Raw genomic sequence first — 14,359 nt, 5'->3', positions numbered from 1 at the left:
ATTGAAGTATAGTTGATTTACAGTGTTGCGCTAGTTTCTAGTGTACAGCAAAGTGATTCAGTTATATATATATATATACACACATATACATATATTTTCTTTTTCATATTCTTTTCCACTATGGTTTATTACGGGATAATGAATGTAGTTCCCTGTGCTATACCTTGTTGTTTATCTATTTTATATATAGTAGCTTGTATCTGCTAATCTCAAACTCCTAATTTATCCCTCTCCCACCCTCTTTCCCCTTTGGTAACCATAAGTTTGTTTTCTGTGTCTGTGAGTCTTTCTGTTTTGTAAATAAATTCATTTGTATCATATTTTAGATTCCACATTAAGTGATATCATATGATATTTGTCTTTGACTTACTTCATTCAGTATGATAATCTCTAGGTCCATCCATGTTGCTGCAAATGGCATTATTTCATTCTTTTTTATGGCTGAGTAGTATTCCATTATGTATACATATATACCACAACTTCTTTATCCGTTCATCTGTCAATGGACATTTAGGTTGATTCTATGTCTTGGCTATTGTGAATAGTGCTGCTATGAACATTGGGGTGCATGTATCTTTTCAAATACTTTTCTGTGGCTATATGCCCAGGGCTGGGATTGCTGGGTCATATGGCAATTCTATTTTTAGTTTTTTCAGGAACCTCCATACTGTTTTCCATAGCGGCTGCACCAACTTACATTGGGATTAATTTTATAAATGGTCAGATCATTAGGAAATCTTTTCCTATTTGATCACTTTTGCTTTGTTACGCAGCAGGGCAGCAGGGACTGTGATAATGAATACTCAGACAGTGAGCTTACTCTGGTGCTGTGAAATCCCCATGGCATTGCCTGGTGGGTGGGGGATCTGGAACAGCATTTTAGCACACACAGAGCTACTCTTTCCTGCCCTGGTGCCCGCGGTGTGCTGCTTCGAAGAATTGCAATGCTTTTCTAAATTAGGAATTTTAATTGGTCCTCACCCCTCCTCCTCCACAAGAATATCTGGCGTCCGGATGCAACAGAGAAGAGCTTCTCCTGCCAGACTTTGTCCAGTAAAGTCTCTAGGCAAATGAAAGATGGGAAGAGCTGTTTAAGATTTTCTAAAACCCCATGAAAAGTTGCTTAGTTTTCATTTTCCTAGTGCTTTGTCACTGACAAATTTGAATTTCTTTCACCCTCTTTAGCGCATCTCCTCTGGGCTTTAAACGCTACTACTCCGTGCGCCACCGTGCCCCGTGAAAATGTTGGTGCTGCTGGCTTTCATCATCATCTTCCACATCACGTCTGCGGCGTTGCTCTTCATTGCCACCATCGACAATGTAAGTTCCCTTTCCTTTTGACCGTCCCAGAACCTCTGGATCCTAGAGTCAGTAGAAGTAGGATTGAGAACTCCCCCAGGGTGATTATAATTTGGAGTCATCCTCCCTACGAAGCACACCCATCTCCTCAGCCTGGGCCCGAGGACTCTTGGCCTAAGGGTGGTGGTTCGAAGCATCGCGTGTGTCTGGACGGGCAGGGACCTTGGTCCTCTCATCCCTGAGTCCCCCACAGAGCCTGGCAAGATGCCTTGGCCGTAGGAAGCCCTTTGAGGATGTGGCTTAACTTCAGCTCATGCAGGTCATTTTCTTAACCGTGGCACGGTTGTCATTTGGGACTGGATCACTCTTTTTGTGGACGTTTAGCACATCGTAGGATGTTTAGCAGCATCCTCGGTCTCTACCCGCGTGATGCCAGCAGCACTCTAGCCCCTAGTTGCAATGCCCAAAAATGCCTTCAGATATTGCCAAGTGTCCTGTGGGAGGCAAACTCACCCTTGGTTGAGGACCATTGCCCTAGATCTCCCAGATGACCCATCCCAGGTGATCTTTGCCCCCTCCTGTCTCTGACATCTCCTTACTGACAGGATCCCTTGTTGCCAGCCCACCTGGCCATGCCCTTCCCGGCAGAGCTCATGCTTGGAACTTTCCCCATTCTGCCCATGAGCCCATGACAAATTTCGTTCTTTCCTTGAGTGTCCAGCTCACAGCCGTATAGCATTTGATAAATAACCTATGGGCATAGATTAACATCCCTCCTGGCAGGAAATGAAGCTTTTTACCAGAGATGCCCCATGGCCCACACCCTGATCCAAAGGCCTGGCTTCAATCCTGATGGTTTCAGACTGTGGAGACATTCAGAGTCAGAAAGTCTGCTCAGAAATCCAAAAAGTGCACCTACAAGCAACCATCCAGTCTGGCTGCATATAGACTCCTGTCAATTAATCATCAAAATAACAGCAACACGGACCAGGACAACACCTGTCACTTAGGGAGTACTAACTCTGGCAGCACCTATGCTCGGCCCTTTTATGTGCATCATCTCATCTAATCCTCCCCTCAGGTCTACAAGATAGGTCCTCTCCTGGCACTATTTTATGATGAGGAAACTGGGCCTCAGGGCATTTAGGGAGCCTGCTGGAATTGACATGGCAGGAAAGTGGCAGAGCTGGGATTTGAAGCATTCCAGAGGCTCCTGGCTCTACATCCTGTAAGGATTCTGTAAGGAGTGCAGTGATTGGGTCTGGGTTCCTGGAGGTTCTGGAAGAGCTGTCATGAGTGGCCAGGGCAGGGACCACATTGATGCTGTGAGTTAAAGTCCTGGGAACCTACCATTATCCAAAGGACCCACTCTCTGTGAACTAAGTGGTTTTGAATGTTCTTTTAGAATCTTCTTCTGTTGCTTTCATCTAGTCCCTTGGGATCCTGAAAAGGTCCCAGACATAGTGAAAGGGATAGATTAACATTAAGGGTAGAAAAGCCATCAGCCACAGCAACAGCTAATCCTGTGGGTGTTTCTGTTACCATGGCCCTTACTGAGAAGACACAGGTGGGCATTTTTGCCAGTCAGTGAGTCACGCGGTGAGTTAGGAATCGCGCTTGGCACTACCCTTAGGCGCGTAGTGGGAGCTCAGTGACCGACTGTTGCCTGGATGGGGGTGGGGGGGGAGATTCCAGTCTTCGGGTGGACGGAAGGCAGAAGGAGGCCCATCTGGGGGCAAAGAGCAGCAGGAGCACAGAGAGAAACAGAAGCATTTGGATGGAAAGCAGGAGAGCCTTTTGTCTGATTATTTCATCCGAAACAGACTCTCCCCGCTAGATCTCATCCTTTCCCTCCTCCCCTCCGGCATCGCCCCTGCAGTTCTGTTGGAATTCACCACCGGCTGCTCTTATCACCACCAGCTGAGCCTCACCTCCTCACCCACGTCCTGGGAGGGCCTGGACCTTCCCTTTCAGCAGACTAGTGGAGTGGGCATCACCTGGGAGCCTGTTAGAAATGCAGACTCTCAGGCCCCACCCCAGACCCCTTGAACCAGAATCCGCATTCTAACCAGATCCCCAGGTGACCTGCGTGCACACCGCAGGTTGAGAAGAACCGGTCCCGAATTTTTATCTACTCCTGTGCCTCACCTGATTAGGGGCCCGTGTTTTCATAATGAACGAACAGCCTTTCCCTGTGTTTCCATTTCGTGTTACAGGCCTGGTGGGTAGGAGAGGAGTTTTTTGCAGATATCTGGAGAGTATGCGTCAACAACACAAATTGTACAGAAATCGATGACTCCATTCAAGGTGGGTGTGAAGCTGCTGGGAAAGCACTGAGTGACAAAAGATCCCTCGGGAGAAAGGCTTCCCTGTTGTATGACTCCTCACCCCTCCTTCATCACAGCCTGTGCAGAGAGGGGCCTGGCTGCCGCTCAGGGCATGCTGAGCAGGGGTCAGCATAAGCTGGGGACAGGAGGGGGTGGGGAAGCCAGAGGCCAGAGGGCACCAACTCCAGGAACGCTGGGCCCCACCCTTCTCTTCTCTCTTTCTTGGCCAAGCAGAGCTTCCCTCCCTCACCCCTTCTCAGCTTCCGCCCTCATCTAGAATCTTCTCCCCACACCTCCAAATAGGCTCAGAGGCATCTGTGTTACTTCCCTGCCTCTGAGCAGCCTAATGGGCAGAAACCTGAGAGCCGGCTCCTTTAAGAGCTGTGTGACCTTACCTTGGGCAGGTCACGTGAGTGCTCAGACTCTCAATAGCGTCAGCTGTACATGCAGGTGACGGCAGTGCCTGTCCCTGTACGGGAGCCACAGTAGACAAAAGGGCTTTGCAAATACAGAGAATCGCACCGAAAAACATGCCAACCCCTCTCCACTGTGGAGTGAATGGGTTGGTTTTCTGTTGTAGAACTGATAGAAGAGGCATTTTGGCTCCCAGTGCCTGATAAAATACTGGATGCCCAGTTAAATTTTATATCTCCCATAAACAACTAATAATTTAGTATAAGTATGTCCCAAATATTACATGGGACATACTTATACTAAAAAAATTGTTTTTGTTTACCTGATATTCAAATTTAACGAGCATCCTGTTTTTATGGGTTTTTTCCTGGAATCCTATTTAGAGAGCAGAGGACCTTGATCACTGGGTCCTAAAGTCTCGCTCTTCCAGCAATAACAATGTCAACATTCATAATAAAAGCAACAATACCAATAGAAGGCATCATTTATTGAAGGTTTACTGGGAGGCATTGGGCTAAGTCCTTTACGTAAGTGATCTCCTGTGTCTGTCTGCAGGGACTGTTGGCCCTGTTTTAAGATGGGAAAACTGAGACACAGAGAAGAAACCCAAGTTCACAAAGTCAGGAGTAAATGATGGAGTTAGGATTCCAGTCTAGACATGACCAGCTCTGAAGCCTGCATTCTAAAACACATAATGCAATCCACGCCACCTCCCCTCTGGGTCTGTTTCTCTGCTGTGCTAACCCTTGACCCTGGAAACAGCAATTCTTCCCTGTTGGAGCCCCACCGTTGCCAGGGTGCCCGGTCAGCTGGGAGCACTGGCTGTGCTCTGAGGCAATGTCTCCAAGCTTCTGTCGTTTGCATACAACAGCCCCTGTGTGCATTTCTTACCGCTTATTTTTCTTTATCTTTTTAAATTGAAAAAAAAATTTTTTTTGGCTGTGCCACGCAGCTTGCAGAATCTTAGTTCCCTGACCAGGGGTCGAACCTGGGCCCCCTGCAGTGGAAGCACGGAGTCCTAACCACTGGACCACCAGGAAATTCCCTTATTTTCCTTTAAAATAACTAGCTGGCAAACTACCAGCCAGATTCAGTCCAATGAGCTAAGAATGGTTTTTATATTTTTAAAGCATTGTAAAAAAAAACAAGCAAAAAACCCCCAAAATAAGACAATGAACAAGGGACTGTATGGCCACAAAGCCTAGAATATTTACTGTCTGGCCTTTACAGAAAAACCATGCCAACACCTGCTTTAAAACAGTTCACTTTTTCCCTACATAAATTTACTTTCAAGGGAACTTTATCTGCCTATTGTAAGTGATACACTGGTATGACTTACCATAAAAGAAAGAAAACATTAAAAAAAAAACTACATTGAAAACCAAATGATGTTATTAAATTCTGAACAGATGCACTTGCCTTTTGATGGCTTTGAATCTGTTTCTGGTTCTTTCCTGGTTAAAAACCAAAACCACCACCAGCACCCAGATACTGGCAGGTGTTACAAAAGTGCAAAAGCACCAGGTGTAGAACTCCTCTTCCTCCTTGGGGGTCCTTGGATGAATTTAAACACGAGCAAAGGGAACATTCCTCTCTTTAGGTGAGGTTTGGTTGTTCAGTGACCTGGTTGGGTTCCACCTACATTCATCTCATCAGCTGACAGTGGTACATGCTGCACCCACCCCCCAGCTTTGAGAAACTCTGCTCTAAAAAAAAATGAATCCATCTTTTTCTTTAAAGCCTTTGTCTTAGTCCATTCGGGCTGCTAAGACAATACCATAGATGGGGTGGCTTGAACAGCAAATACTTATTTCTCACAAGGTGCCAGCAGATCCAGTGTCTGGTGAGGCCTCCCTTCCTGGTTTGCACACAGCCACCTTCTTGTTGTGTCCTCTCCATGCAGAGAGCAGAGAGCAAGACAAGTTATTGTGTCTCTTATAAGGGCACTCATCCCATTAATGAAGGCTCCACCCTCATGACCTAATCACCTCCCAAAGGCCCCCACCTCCTAATACCATCCCATTGGGGGTTAGGATTTCAACATATGAATTTTGGGGGGGGATACAAACATTCAGTCTACAGCAGCAGCCATGTTTTCCATATTTGCCCCATCACCTGGGGTACTTGCTAAAAATACAGATTCCTGGTGCCCATCCCAGAACGACTGTATCATAATCTCAGAGGAGGAGGCCCAGGAATCTATTTTAAGAAGCCCCTAGGTGATTCCCGGGATCGGGCAAAGTTGGGAAGCTCTCCTCTAAGCCAGAGGGTCACAACCTTGGCCCCACGCTGGAATTCCCTGGGGGACTTTACACGCCCTGCCCCACTTCTTGTCTGATCCCAACACCAGAGATTCTGATTTATTTTACCTTAGGGTAGCCTGCAGGATTTTTATTTTTAATGGAGCTATTATTTACAAACAAGGAAATGCACACTTCTTAAGGGCTCAGTTCAAAGTTTTAACAATTATATATATATACCCATGTAACTATTATCCAAAGCAAGATAGAGAACATTCCCATCACCTCAGAAAGTTTCCTTGAGCCCTTTTCCACTCACTTCCCACCACCCCCTGCCCCAAGGAGCAGGGTTTCTGACTTCTGTCACCATGGTTCTCTCTCTCCTACTCTTGGGCTTCATATGAAATCATATGGTGTGTATGTGTGGGGGTGGGGGGTGGGGCTCTGGTTTCTGTTCTCACCGTAGGGAATGGGGAGGGGGCTAGATGCTCTCTGAGAGATCCAGTGGACCAGGATCCATTGCTGTAAATGTTGGATTAAGTACTTACAAATCATGCTTCCCTCCAGTCAGTTTCAGGTAAAATTGAAAAAAAAAAAAAAAAAAGAGGATTTGTCCTTAGGTTTTCCTCTGCGGCTTTGAGCACTGTTCCCTCACCTGTCTTAGCTGCATCCTGGTGATAACATCCAGCCCTTACGCAGGACTCCCTTTTTGCTAGCACCGCCCGAAATCCTTACATAGTTGAGTTCATTCCATGTTCCCCCACTGATGAGGTGGGAGCTATTGCTATCCCCATTTTACAGGTGAGGAAACTGAGACCCACACAGGTGGCTCCAGTCCCTGCACTTGACCCCTTCATAGCCTCACCTGTGTCCTTTCCACACGCAGGGCCCTCCACCCAAGATCAGCTCCTTTATTCGCTGAAAATTCCCGGTGCTGAGCCCCAAGCTCTCATGCCCCACTCACTAAGTCTAATCTGCAAAAACCCTCACTTTCCCTTTTCCTAAATAACAGTCACAAGGCTCACCCTCTTAGAGGGTATTTTGTGTCCACAGAACACTTCCAGAAGGTCCCTCAGCCCTGTGAGGCCTGTATCTCCAAGAATCCCTTTGGAGGTCTTTATACGGTGCAGACCCCCAGTCCTGACGCAGCCCATCCCATTCCAGCCTCTTGATCCAGAATCTGCCGGGTTGGAACCTGAGGATTTGTACTTTAAATAAAAAACCTGACCATGAGCCAGGCACTTGGGGGCAATACCCAAACCAGGAAGACTGCAGAGTGGGTGGTTCTTGCTCCATTTTCCAGATAAGGATGTTGGAGATCATCTGGTCAATTGCACAAATGGACACTGGAGGGAGGGGGTGTCAGGAAGACTCCTTGGCTGCCCTTGTGCTCATTCTGTGCAGATGAAACCCTTTTGCTTCCCATCATCCCTGCTCTGGAGCTGTCACTGTGCACCCCAGGGGCCCGGGTGGTCTGTGGTCCTCAGTCATGAGCTCTTGCCCTTTCCCAACAGAATTCTCCACGGTGCAGGCGGTCCAGGCCACCATGATCCTGTCCACCATTCTCTGCTGCATTGCCTTTCTGATCTTCGTGCTCCAGCTCTTCCGCCTCAAGCAGGGAGAGAGATTTGTTTTAACCTCCATCATCCAGCTCATGTCATGTAAGTAAAAGGATGGACTTCTGGAGTAAACACTCTCTTCCCAGCCAATCATGAGTAGAAGCTGGGAAGAGTGTGGCAGGTGAGGACTTGGGAAGGAGAGGTTGGCAGCTGTGCCATGGTGGGATGTTTTATAATTCAGACTTCAGATTTAGTTAGGGGGTCAAGAAAGGCGTCCTGAAGACACGAAGCCTGAGCTGGGATCTCTAGGGTAAGTAGGAGTTGCTGTCTTGGTACAGAGGAGAGAAGCATAGGTCCCCCAAGGAAAATCTGGGCACTTAACCTCATCCTACCACTAATATCTGTGAGTGTTGGTGATTCAGTGAGGATGCTTTTGGCTGCAAGTAAGAGAAAAATCCAATTAGCAATGACTTTGGCCACAAAAACCTTTACTTTTTTTCTATAACAAATCGCTTAAAGGTGGAAGGTGTCAGAGTTGCTTTGGCAGCTCAGCAGCAGCATCAAGAAGCCCCACTCCTTCCATCCTTCCATGCTGTCATCTTCAGAGTGTCAGTGATGACCTCATGGCCCCCAAAAGGCTGCTGCAGCTCCAGACATTCATCCTGGCCTAACAGTTTCTAAAACAGTAAGCAAGGGAAAATACAGCAACAAAAAAAATGCTTTCTCCTCCCACATCTCCCTCTTTTCAGGGTATTATATTTTTCACGGAAGGATTTTCTGTGGCCAGAACTGGGACACACGGAACCATAAACTATAGCAAGTAAACAGGAACAGGATTGCCAAGAGGGGTTGGCAGACTAGGGCCCATGGGCCAAATCTGGCCCACTGCCTGTTTTTGCAAATAAACTGTTATTGGAACACAGCCCCGCCTACTCATTTGTGTATCATCCATAGCTGCTTTCATGCTGCGACAGCAGAGTTGAGTAGTTGCAACAGAGACTGTACGCGGCCTGCAAAGCAGACTACTTCCTGCCTGGCTGACCGATGGCTTGGACCAATTATGACCCTTTGGGCTGGGTAGCTGGCTGCCCAAACAACATTGAGTTCAGCTAGCAAGAATGGGAAGCAAAATGGCTACAGGGTAGTCCGCAATATTCTGCTACAAAATATTAGTTGTAATCTTTCCAAGAGACTAAAATAAATACCTACTAATAACAAAAACTGAAGTTTGTCTTCAGCTCTGACCATAGTCCCCTCAGGTCCCTGGTGCGTGCTGTGGTCTGTGATTTATTTGGACCTTGGCTTTCTTCCGACAGGCCTGTGTGTCATGATTGCAGCTTCCATTTATACAGACCGGCGCGAAGACATTCACAAGAACAACCCAACACTGTACGCCCTGACCTCGGACGGCAGCTACGGCTACTCCTTCATCCTGGCCTGGGTGGCATTTGCTTTCACCTTCATCAGCGGCCTCATGTACCTGATACTGAGGAAGCGCAAATAGAGCCCAGGAGCTGGGTCGCTTTCGCTGCAGTACAGAATCCACGTTCAGATAACCGTTTTGTATATAATCAATTTTTTTTTTGTGGTTTTTCTAGCAAACACATTGTTTCCTTTAAAAGCCAAAAGGAGAGAAGAATTTTTGCATTCTTGAGATCAGAGAATAGACTATGAAGGCTGGAATTCAGAACTCCTGCCCATCCGAAAGACTCAACACAACAAAGCCAAAAATCCAGCAATTCTCAAATCCAAAAGTGTTCAGCAGGATCTTTCTTAACCATGGGGATGTAATGTGATGTGACAAGAGGCCAAGAAAGCCAGGTCTCGGGGGACGTCTTCCCCTAGGTTTGGGCTACGCTGAGCCTCCCTCACCTCAGCTCTTCTTCCTGAATCTCTCTGTGTTAGTGGTAGAAGGTGGAGTGAGGGGGGTCCAGGTAAGGGAGGAAACCTCCTCAGATGTTTAGCCAAGTTCCACATGAGAAACACGTGGTGTAGCCCCTGGTGTTCTGTCTACATGCAGACCAGAGCCCCGACCCTCCTGTAATGGGCTGGGTCCAGAAAGTGCCACCCAGATTTGCTGACAAAGTCACCTGCTTGCCTTAGGGAAGGTGAGCTTTAACCTGGGTTTCAGATTTAGGCTCACCCTAATCTCAGCATGTGACCCCTAGTAAAATGCAGGCTATCAGGGTCCCTCCCTAGACCTACAGAATCAGTCTTCAGGGATGGGGCCGGGGAACATGCATTTCTAACAAGCTCCTTGGTGATGCTCAGGTGCCTTAAGATTGAGGACCACGGTCCCAGGGCCAGGTGAGCAGAGCTGCCTCACAAATGTTAAAGATCTCATCATGTCGAGATGGGGAGGTGGGTCTAGACGCCACTGGAGGCCCAAACCTTGGCCTCCATCAGCTATTCATTCTTCACTGTCTCTTGCACAGCTGCTCATATCTGGACCATCCAAACTCCAGTCCCAGGCCTTGATCCCGATAGCCAGACACCCTGGGATGGGGGTGCAGCCTCCTCCCTACCCGAATTCAGAAGGCCTTTTCCTTCTCTTCCTGGCCTGCCTTCAAGACTGCCTGGCCTCTACTAACCCCCATTTCTGGAGCCTCAGAGGACCGTTCACCATTCCTTCGTTCATCCGTCAACATAAATGATGGGATGATTATGCCAGGCACAGGGGAAACCATGTCGAGACAGTCTCTCTCCTCGTGGGGCTCATTGTCTAGCAGAGGAGACAGATTAAAAACCAATTAGAAAAATGAATTACAAAGAGCAGTGAAGGCTGCAGAGAACACAACCAAGGATTCAGAAGAGAGGCCTGTGGGTGGGCAGGAGGGAACCTGCCCTATGCCTGCCTGTTAAAAGCATTTAGGATTTAGATCAGCCTAAATATCTCACTCCACTCAGCCCGAACAAGGTGGCACTGATGGGGCGGTGCTGTGTGCGTTACACCCAGAGAACACTTCCTTCCCTGGAGGGGCCCAGGGTCCTGACAGCAAACGAAGCCCTGGGAGGGTCCCAGATGGCCGTGGTTCTCAAACTTCAGTGGGTACAGCATCTCTCGGGGGATGCTGCCTGCTAGGGTCTGGGTAAGTGCCGCCAGGGATTCAGAGACTGTACTGAGGGGTAGGGCTCTGGGGAGCTGGTCCTCAGTGCTGTGAGGTGTGTGGCAATGCGGGGACCTCGGGAAGTGCCTACGGGAGAAGCTCTTGGCACCTCACTGTCTTTTCCCTTGTGTGTCGTGAGCCTGCTGCTGGGAGGTGCGCCTGGGACCCGTCTGCGCATGTCAGCACTGGCACCATGTAAATGACCTTCTGCTACGTGGGGCAAGGGTTTGCCCTCAGTGCAATTCCAGTGGAGCTCGGGAAATGCCTGGTTTGAGTCGTTTAGGGCCACCGTGGATACCTCTTTAGTGCAGGATTGGGTTTTCTCTCCATCTACCCATTCACTCATTCATTCATTCGGCTTCAACAGAATATTAAATGCTTACTGTGTTCCAAGCACTGTGCAAGGCTCTGAAAACACAGGGGCAAGCGAATCCAGACATCTTGCCTGAGACAGGGCCCCTCCCACAGAGAGGCCACCAGCACAGTACAGGGGGACGTGGGGCCAGAGGCAGGACAAATGGTCACTTCTTGCCTCAGTGGAAAACTGTCATTACTCCTGTTTTGGGTAGGAGTGCGGGTCACACCCCTGGAGTTGGCAGGATGCTATGTATACCTCGTGGAGGAAGGTGGTTCTAAGTGCCCCAAGCTTTCTGCTCAGGCGGCTTTTCTATAATTCCCTGGTAGTCACAATGGAAACAAACAAAACCCCTTAGAACCAGAAATCTGGAAAGCCTTATCCCCAAGCAATGCATGAATTTCCATCCCCCAAAAACTTCAGGAGCGGGTATCTGAAATGACCCATGGATTTTCCTGGCTGGTCTCCACTACTGTTTAGCATTCAGTGCCCACATCCATCTGTGATGCCGGGGCTTTTTGCGAAACAGGAGTGCTGCCTTTCCACCTGTGGTGTGACGTGCCCTGGTGAGGTGGGAAAGGGGATGGCACGAGCGAGAAAATACCCAGCCTTCTTACCCGTCAGTAGGTTCAGCCCTCACTTGGTGCTTATGATCAGTTATTCACAGACAACAACAAAGACGATTAGCTAAGACATCCAAGAAGCAAGTATCAGGACCAAATATATTACTGGTAACAACTGCATTGGAGGGAACTGTAGTTTGCATATTTTAGGACATTTTTATAAAGTACTGTAATTCGTTCATTTGAGGGGCTATGGATGGAGACAGACTAACTCATTTTTGTTACTTGCATTAAAATTACTTCGGGTCTCTGTTCAAATGAGTTTGGAGAATGCTTGATTGGTTGCTCTGCGTGAATGTTGTTCATACCCGAATACAGGGAAGTTGGAGACATGCCCCCACCCTGCCACACATTCTCTGCCATGGGTTGTGTGCCTGTGCGCATCCCTAATCAGGCTGAATTCATAAGATGCTCTATATTCACTGGTGATGAAGAAACCTAGACCCCCAAGCCCGTACGTAAGCACACTAAACACGGTAGCTTGAATAGAAGCTGTAGCATCATTTAAAATCTGCCTGGATGGGAATTACTAAACTTGCTAATAGTTGAAAGGTTACTTACAATACAGCAAGTTGGATAGTTTTGTCTATTGGGGGGCAGTGGTGATGGGGAGATGCTAGGGAAAGGCGTAGAGGTTAAGTTTGAATCTTGGTCGGGGGACAAATGTGATTTTAGGGTAGTTAGATACTTTCTACTTAATGTGCCTTTAAAGTAGTCCGTTTTCTATGTTTTGTATAATCTGAAACTGTACATTGAAAAATAAAGTTTAAAACCAATTACCCAGAGCAACAGACTCTAATGTTCCCAGCGGTGCCAGGATCTAGAGGAAGAAGCTGCTGTCTGGAGTGGCAAGGGGTCATTTGATTTCTCATCAAGATCATAACATGTGGCTTTTACAGTGAGCCAGGGATATCTGACAATTGGCCATAGGACGATTTCCCACTCCCTCTGCTGCTTTCACGGGCCAGCTTCCTGGACGAATGATTGGCAGTGGCACAGGAGCCAACACCTTGAAGGGCCCCGTGCTTGGTTAATGATCTGCTAGCACTGTCTTAAAACTCTTCATGATATTTGGACAAACAGCCCCACATTTGCATTTTGTGATGGTCTCTGCAAGTTATGTAGCCGGTCCTGTTCTCCAGTTTGTATCTAATAAGACTTTGGCTTTAAAGAGTTTGGTGATGATGAAAATGAGACTATTGTAATAGCGCACTCTCCAGAAAAAAAAAAAGAGAGGAAGGAAGGAAGAAAAATTCAACCAGAGAGAGCGCTTTCATTTTAACCTAAGGAATGCCCGAAGTAGTAAAAGCTGTCTGTCTCGGGAACTCACACATTTCCTTGTCTCCACACAGGGGTTGCTGTCCATATTCTTCATGTTTCTAGATTTTTTGTTTTTTTTCCATGTGGCAATTGGATAGTGATCACCCCAGAGCACTCAATTTTATATTTCTTCCAGTCAGGAAATGAACCTATCATTCATTCACCAAATATTTGTGGCGTAACATATGGTTTATCCAGGAGAATGTTCCATGTACACTCGAGAAGAAAGTGTATTCTGCTGCTGTGGGATGGAATGTTCTGTCAGGTCCATTTGCTCTAAAGTGTAGCTCAAATCCAATGTTTCCATATTGATTTTCTGTCTAGATGATCTATCCATTGTTGAAAGTGGGGCATGGAAGTCCCCTACTATTACTGTATTGCTGTCTAATTTCTCCCTTCACATCTATTAATATTGGCTTTATACAGGTGCTCTGATGTTGGGTACATAAATATTTATAATGATAAAGGGGTCAATTCATCACAAGGATTTTGTAAATATTTATTCTCCAAATATTTGTTTACAAATTATGGCATAACCACTGGGCTAGGTGTCAGGTACATCGTGATAAACTTAGTCCCTGCTCTGATCTAGCCTATTTGAGTCCCAATTTCCCCCCCAAAAAAGTGACAAGAAAAATAGTAGTTGGTGACACATGAAAATTATATGCAATTGAAATGTCAGTGTCCATAAAGAAGGTTTTGTTGGAACACAGGCACGCCTGTTTGTTTAGATACTGTGTATGGATGCCTTCACGCTATAGTGGCAGAGTTACCACCCAATTCACATGGTCTGCAAAGTCTTCAGTACTCTCTGGCTAGTAGAAAATGTTGCCATCCATCCCCTGGTTTAATCAGGTAAGAAGGATCTGTCTTTTTTCTAGTTGTTTTTTTAGGAACAAGAAGAGATTTCCCAGAAGCCCTTTAGCAAACTCTCCCTGGTGTCACTGGCTTGAGGATTCCAGTTTTCATGCTTAACCCAATTACTGGCAGAGGTAATTAAATTACCATGCTTAGCATTGACCTCTGAGCTGGGGGTCAAATTCCTTCAGTGAGGGATAGACTTATGAACCACACTATTAGGAAAGAAAAGAGGGGATTGACTGTGAGCTGGGCAA

General features: G+C 47.1%; 1 protein-coding gene across 3 annotated transcripts in view; it reads left to right on the top strand.

Moving 5' to 3' along the window:
- Positions 1-12,700, top strand: part of EMP2 (epithelial membrane protein 2) — a 39,739-nt gene extending 27,039 nt beyond the window's left edge. The window contains exons 2-6 of one of the 3 annotated variants that reach the window (XM_060125254.1): positions 1,186-1,320; positions 3,516-3,606; positions 7,795-7,941; positions 8,359-8,524; positions 9,156-9,293. In XM_060125254.1, coding sequence (XP_059981237.1) covers positions 1,243-1,320; positions 3,516-3,606; positions 7,795-7,941; positions 8,359-8,510 — 468 coding nt within the window. In that variant the 5' untranslated portion in view covers positions 1,186-1,242 and the 3' untranslated portion in view covers positions 8,511-8,524; positions 9,156-9,293. Of the gene's footprint in view, positions 1-1,185; positions 1,321-3,515; positions 3,607-7,794; positions 7,942-8,358; positions 9,131-9,155 lie in introns of those variants that run through there. The other 2 variants (XM_060125252.1, XM_060125253.1) reach the window with 2 other exon arrangements.
- Positions 12,701-14,359: the final 1,659 nt, after the last annotated feature.

This window comes from Lagenorhynchus albirostris, chromosome 15 (genome assembly GCF_949774975.1).
Source record: "Lagenorhynchus albirostris chromosome 15, mLagAlb1.1, whole genome shotgun sequence".
Classification (NCBI taxonomy): Eukaryota; Metazoa; Chordata; class Mammalia; order Artiodactyla; family Delphinidae; genus Lagenorhynchus; species Lagenorhynchus albirostris.
The sequence above is the reverse complement of the archived record's forward strand: the minus strand, read 5'-3'. Positions and strand labels throughout refer to the sequence as shown.